At 42.7% G+C, this 7,213-nt stretch overlaps 1 protein-coding gene across 1 annotated transcript in view; it reads right to left on the reverse strand.

The window, feature by feature from the left end:
* The window catches only part of SUSD4 (sushi domain containing 4), a 362,690-nt gene that overhangs the window by 118,063 nt on the left and 237,414 nt on the right, over window positions 1-7,213 (reverse strand). The window contains exon 3 of the mRNA XM_006898056.1: window positions 1,082-1,294. Within this exon, the coding sequence (XP_006898118.1) occupies window positions 1,082-1,294 (213 nt within the window). The remainder of the gene's footprint in view (window positions 1-1,081; window positions 1,295-7,213) is intronic.

The raw sequence follows: 7,213 nt of genomic DNA on the forward strand, positions 1-7,213 counted from the left end.
AGCTCGTAAATCAGAATGGAACGTCCCTCCCTAAAGACTCTGTTTATAAAAATCCTCCCCAGTAAGTTCACAGTGTGACTTCCCATTCTGCCTCTCCAGGATGAGGAACTCACCGGGAGCTCCCCTTTCCCCCCTTTAATAAAGCTGCATTAAGCTTTCTCTCGTTCTCTCTGATTTCTCGTTTAAGTCCACTAACCTAACCTAACCTAACCTAACCTAACAAGTATGAGTTGCAAGCAACTTGATGGCACATAACAACAACAACAACAACAACAACAAATATTCCTATACAGAATAAAATAACCAAAAGAATTATCAAGCTGATTCAACAAACAGATTAGGGATAATTTCTAAAACTAAATTATTATCTCATCATCATCAATACATTTAGGAGTTGTTGATGATGAGGAGTACTGTTAAGTTGGAACAGACCCATATGTGACCCTCCAATGGGTTTTTGAAGGCAATTAATCTCACAAGAGGATACTGCCTATCTTTCTCCCTAGGAGCAGCTAGTGGATTTGAACCATGTACGTTTGGGTTGCCAGTGCAACTCTTTACCACTAGACTATCAGAGCTCCCTGCAGCTAGTGGAAAATGCTGGAAATAAATGAACAAAGGAACACATTTCTCCTCTGTTGATCTTTCTTCACCTGTTTCTTCCTATTGTTCCTTCCCTTAAGCAAATCCCACAATACACAGAACTGATAAGTAGTAACTAATTCGATCCTTTGAGTGACATACATCTTCTGTCTCCTTATTTACAGTTGGTGGACAATATTTACTTCACTTTTTATTGAGTATCATGGAAATTAATGCTTAGTTGGCAGCCAAATAACTAATAGCTCTAATAACCAAGTTGTTGTCTTGTATTGACTAGAATAGTGATTATCAGGGTTTTAATTGAGACCTTTCTTATGCTGAGAACAGGTTTCCCAAACCCAGTTTCATGTGGCTGAGCTCTGAAACAGAGAGGAGACCCCAGGGTATCTGCCATCTTCCCCCCATCACAAAAGGTAGGTATCCCTGGCACTGACAAGCTAAGTCCTAGCCTGCTTGCACAGTAAGGAAAGCATGTTACCTTCTTGCACACAGATGGATTTGTCACTTGGGACCCAGCCCAGGGTCCCATTAAGGTGCTTCATGCACAGTCTTTCTGTAGAGCCCTTCAGCTGGAATCCGTCTTGGCAGTGAAACCGGGTCACAGAGCTTTCAAAGAACACCCCTCTGCTTGGGTTCCTGAAGCCATTCTTGGGTGTGCCTGGGTCAGGACACACGTTAAGGTCATCAAATCCTGCATGACAAAGAGAAAAAGGTCCTTCTTAATATTTTCTCCCAATTCTGGAGTCTCGGGACATCCTCAGCTACACTAATACAGCTTAGTGTACATTTCATTCTGCTTTTTGCCCTTTCCTCAGAAAAGCCTTCAGTTCAATGGCCAAGACAATTCCCCAAGTAGTGGAGGAGACTGGAACAAGTCAACAAATAGAAGAAAAGCAAAACAATGCCACAGTGGGGTGCGTGATGAAGGGTGCTGGAGAGAAGAGGGGAGACGCAGCCAGGACAGCCAGGGAGAAGATGACAGGGGCCTGGTCTGGAAGGAGGGCTAAGATTTGCATGACAAGAATTTTATGCCATGGGCATGAAGGTGTCTTAATGGAAACAACCATAGTTGGGACTTGAGACAGTAAGAGGGCACTCTGATGGCCTAGTATTAAGGAACTGCACTGACAAACCAAAGGCATACGTTTCAAATCCTCTAGCTTTTCCTTAGGAGAAAGATGGGTAATCTCTTCCCTTGTAGTTTACAGCCTCTGAAAACCCACTGGAGGGTCAACTATGAGTCTATTCCAACTTGACAGTACACAACAACAGCAGAGTAGGTAAGTATGTTTACAGAGCAGGCGTGCTTTCCCATCCCTCTGCTGTTCTAAGTGCTTTCACAGACCACAGCCAGCTCAGCTCATGTCCCCATGCCTGGGTCTTGTGGCTCCACAGAAATGCCACAGGCCATGGTAGCTGAGGGTTGGACAGAAAAGAGGCATGCGAACAAAGGGTGAGGATCAAGAGGATGTGATAGCATCTTCTTGGACAACTAATTTCATTGAGCAAGGTAGTAATTTTCTAAGGTTTATGGGCGCCTCAGAATTCTACTTCTCAAATGATCCCCTAGAAGATCAATCCCCAACTGGGGTCATTTTTCTGTAGAGCTGTTCCTTTAGTGTCCTTCTACAATGATGGTGATTGGACCTGTCAGTTGGCATATCCATTAGGGGGTGGGCTAGTTTACACATTAGGGTAAATAACTGTGGGCCAGCCTGTTCAAATAATCTTGCCTAGGAACCTGAAGTCCCAAACTAGTCTCTTCCTACTCTTCAGATTCTGTTTTAAAAACAAGGAGCCTCAATTTGGCAGAAAAAGTTACAGAATAATTTCCTAGGGTTTTGTTTTGGTTTTTTGGGAGAGGGTGTGAGAGAAGGGAACATCTGTTGTTCTAAGGAAGCCTGGATGACTTGCTGTTTTGTGAGATGCCGTCGAGTTGAGTATGCTTCATAGTGGCCCTACAAACAAAACACTCTGTCCTACCCTGTGTCATCCTCTCAGTCTCTGACACACATGGCACTGTGTCAGTCCACATAGTTGAGGGTCTTCCTCTTCTTTACCTTGCTTCCACCTTTCCAAGCATGATGCCCTTCTCTAAGGAATAGCCTCTCCTAACAACATGCCTAAAGTATATGAGATAAAGCTTCACCATCCTTGCTTACAAGGAGCACGCTGACTGAAAATTCTCCAATAGATATGGGTTTGTTCTTTTATTCAGTCCTCTTCTCCAATACCACAGTTCAAAGACATTTCTTATTATTGTTCAGTTCTCAAATGCATAACAAGTGATTGAAAAGACCATGGCCTGAATCAGGTTTACCTTAGTCTTCAAACTAACATCATTGTTCTTCAGTAATTTGGAGAGGCTCCTGAGTGTAGACTTTCCCAGTGCAACATATCTTCTGATCTAATGACTGCTGGTATCAAGTGTATTGATTATGAATCCAAGTTAGGTGAAGTCGTTGACAATTGATACTCTTTTCTCCATCTATCATGATGTTGCCTATAGGTTCAATGGTGAGTATTTTTGCTTTCTTGATGCTGAGATTGTACAGCCAATCCAAAGCAATGTGGTTCAAATCCTCCAGCTTGTCCACAGGAGCAAGATGGGCAATCTCCACCCTTGTAATTTACTGCCTTTGAAAATCCACTGGAGGGTCAGTGATGGGTTGGTTCTGACTCAACAGTACACAACAGCAGCAACAACAGAACCACTGGTGGTGCAGTGTGTGCAATGCATCTGGCTGCTATCATAGCCCCATGAAGGAAAAACATGGGCAATCTTCTCCTGTGAAGATTTAGAGCCTCAAAAATCCACGTGGTGGTTGTTAGGAGCAGAACTGACTCAATGGCAGTGGTTATAGAAGAATCAGTCTTAGAAAAGATACAACTAGAGTGCTTCTTAGAAGCAGCACCTGGCAGCATTTTCTGTCCAGGGCCTCATCTTTTCCTGATGACATGTTCAAAGTAAGTGAGCTGAAGTTGGCTATCCTTGCTTCAAAGGAGCATTCTGACTGTATTTCTCCTAAGATTTGTTTATTCTATACCCACTACCACCAGGTTGATTTCAAGTTACAGTGACATCACATATGAGAGAACAAAACAGCCCTCTGCTGCACCTTCACAATCATTCCATGCTCATGCCCAGGCTGCAGCTGCTGCATCAATCCATCTCTGACCCTCCACCTTCCGCAGCCTTACCTCCTTCTTCAGGGACTAGCGTCTCCTGACAACACACCCCAAATGTCTGAGATGAAATGTCACCATCCTTGCTGCTAAGAAGCACTCTAGTTATGCAGATTTGAATAGAAAATCACAGCACAGTTGGTAAATACAGAAAGCCAACAAGAATGAGGGAGATGGATTGACAAGAAAGGTTTTAAGCAAGGGCTTAAACATACCAGTGATAGTGAAGACAGCAAAAGAGGTTGCCATGGTGTTGTTAGATGCCACTGAGTCAAGTATGACTCATAACGACCCTGTGAACAACAGATCTGAACCCTGTCCTTTCCTGTGCCATCTTCACAGTTGCTGACACACCTGACCCTACTGCTGCAGCCACTGTGTCATCCACCTGGTCACGAGTCTCCTTCTCTTTTGCCATCCCTTCACATTGCCAAGCATGATGTCTCTCTCCAAGGAATAATCTTTCCTAGAAATATGGCCAAAGTATGTGAAATGAGGCTTTATCACCTTTGCCTGTAAGAAGCACTCTGCTTACACCTTTCCCAAGACATATCTGTTTGTTCTTTTGGCCGTCCATGGGATGTTCTGTACTCTCTTCCAACACCACAGTTGAAACGCATCAATTCTTCCATCACCTTTATTCATTGTCCAGCTCTCAGTACCATAACATGTTATTGATAAGACCATGGCCTGCATGGGAAATTACAGGAGAAAGATGGGCAATTTCCTTCTATGAGATTTACTATCTTTGAAAATCTACTGGAGAGTGAGCTGTAGGTCAGTTCCAACTTGCAGTAACTAACAACAGCAGCCCAAACCCGCTTCTATTGAGTCATTTCTGACTCAATGGAACCCATACCAGGTTTCTGAGATTGTAAATCTTTAAGCAGCTGGTGGATTTGAACCACTAATGTTTCACTTAGCAGCATGACACATTAAGCATTATGCCATCAGGGCTCCTTACTAATAACAGAAGTTCCTCTCAAATGCAATCTGGTGTGTAACCCTACAAGGCAAAAGTCAAGTTTTCTTAAAGGCACTGGGCCCTTTAAAAATGCTAAGGAGCATCTGGGCAAAAGGGTCAGCACACTAGCTGAAATGGTCTATGGTGTGTTACCCTGCTGGTAGTGGCATCAATGTCATAGCACTAGTTTCTCTGTCCAGATTTTGTGACCCTAGATCCCAGAGCAAGTAAAATTCAGGGGTGTAATCTGCACACTGGTTCTCCCTGGAGAGCAAAGTCCTTTCCTGTACTTTTCTCCTCCCCCTTGATTTGTGAGCAGCATTTCCCCAAATCCCCTGACTCATCGAGCAGTGGAACACTGTTTGGTTACTTTTGAACCTGCTGAAAGCCCCCAGGCAGCTTTACTGTGAGTGAGTAAGAAGTCTTTGAAAGGAATTATAAAAAATGAAAGAAGTGTGAAAAGTAATCTTTGGGTTATTATCACTGAGAAGTCCTATTGTAGAAGAGAAGAGTGTATCAAATGAAGCCAAAACAATTTAGAACTAGCGCTAGGTTTCCATTTCTCTGCAAACCACTGTATGAGTCTTTTAGGAAGAAATAGTATATAAACACAAAAAATGATTTTGCATGCATTTAGTCATTAAGATGGTTTTCTGGCTGGTGGAGGGGCACCCCTGCTACAGTGTCCACAGAAGTATCTGCAGGTTTTAACTGGAATCCTAAGAAAGCTCTGGTTACCTCCTGTAATGCTTTCTGTCAGCCTTGCACTCTGTAAATTTACTGTAAGGCTATCTTGGGCTGCCAGAGGGAAACCTTGAAGCCCAGACAGGTCTAGGCCAGCCTATTCACACCAGGATACTAATTGCAAGTCAGAAATTTGGTCTTCTGACTTTTAACCCAGAATTGGTTTGTAAATGGCCCAGATGTTCACAACACTGTAAACTCTTGAGGTTAAAAAAGCAAACAAAACCCATCCCCAAACATTCTAACTGTGGTTGAATCCCCATAAACAGGTGTGGTCAAGTGTTTAACGTTTCAAGTTGAAACGGTGCACATGAGTGCCCCAAAGCCAATCCCTCCCACACCCTGCCCACAGCACAGTGCAACACAGTAGGGCTACAGACTTGTCATCTAAAATGTTCATGAATCATTTACATAATATGAATACTATGCAGCACTAAAAACAACTGGCCATAAATTGTTTTTGAATTTGTAAAACATTACACAACATGGGTAATCCTAGAGGACATTATGCTGAATGAAATATCTCCATCACAATAGGACAAATACTGCATAACACCACTGTTATAGCAGGACTGACATGGGAGGAGTGAGAGGAGAGTAAGAAAAGAGTGGACAATGAACACTGCATTGGAACAGATGAGGGGAGCAACTGTTTAAAAGGAATAAATGATTAGCCATTATAAGTATGACAACAATCCAAAATAAGAGGTGCCTTGCAAAGTGAACTGAGGTAGGGGCAAGCTAAGAGGATGGAGGATGCATTATGCAACAATGAATGAATCAAAATCAAACTTTTCTGTAAAGTTTTGTTAAAGTCACAATATTAAAATGTTCATGAACCAAGCTGTTATCCATCCAGTGGCCACAGCACAGCTCTGCATCACATGTCCAGTGATGAAAGTGCCTGTGACCATCAGAGCCTAACCTCAGACAGTGGCTCCATGAGTTTCACTAGTCCTGGAGACCAGGGTGCATGGTGCTCTCAGGAGTGGAAGAATGGATGAGAAAGATGAGGTACCCTTGAAGAAGCCCTTCTTGACCACTTACGGACTTCCTCCATGAGATTCTTTCTAATCTCAGCTTCGGGGCTCATTCCTGCCTGAAGCTCATCACCAGCAACACAGTTAACAATTTCTTACCATCTAAATAGCAAGATGTCAGTGTCCTTCAATAAACTGTTGTCCCAGGAAGAAACTTCTTCTATCTTGTTGTTGTGTACCATTGAGTTGGAATCAACTCCTAGTTGACACTCCAGTGGGTTTTTAGAGGCAGTAAACCATATGTGAGGAGACTACCCATCTTTCTCCCATGGGGCATACGGTGGATTCTCCCACAGAGCATTTTCTCATTTTTAAAGCCTGAAAATATAGTCACCTGGATGTGCTAAGTAATAATAAGCACAAATTAAAGTTAATAGCTGTGTGGATCAAAACAAATTATGGAAAACATGATGAAGTGTAGGAATTTCAGAAGACTTAATTGTGCTCATGTGAACGTCTGTAGGTCAAGAAACAGTTGTTCAAACAGAGCAAAGGGATAATGTGTGGCTTAAACTCGAGAGGTGTGTGACAAGGTTGTATTATTTCACCATAATTATTCCATTTACATGTTGAACAAATAATCTGAGAAGCTCAACAATATGAAGAAGAAAGTGGCATCTAGACTGAAGGAAGAATCATTAACAACCTGTATCTGTGTATCAGTGAAACAACCTTG

This window comes from Elephantulus edwardii, unplaced genomic scaffold, assembly GCF_000299155.1.
Source record: "Elephantulus edwardii isolate Elephantulus edwardi_28Jun2011 unplaced genomic scaffold, EleEdw1.0 scaffold00218, whole genome shotgun sequence".
NCBI lineage: Eukaryota > Metazoa > Chordata > Mammalia > Macroscelidea > Macroscelididae > Elephantulus > Elephantulus edwardii.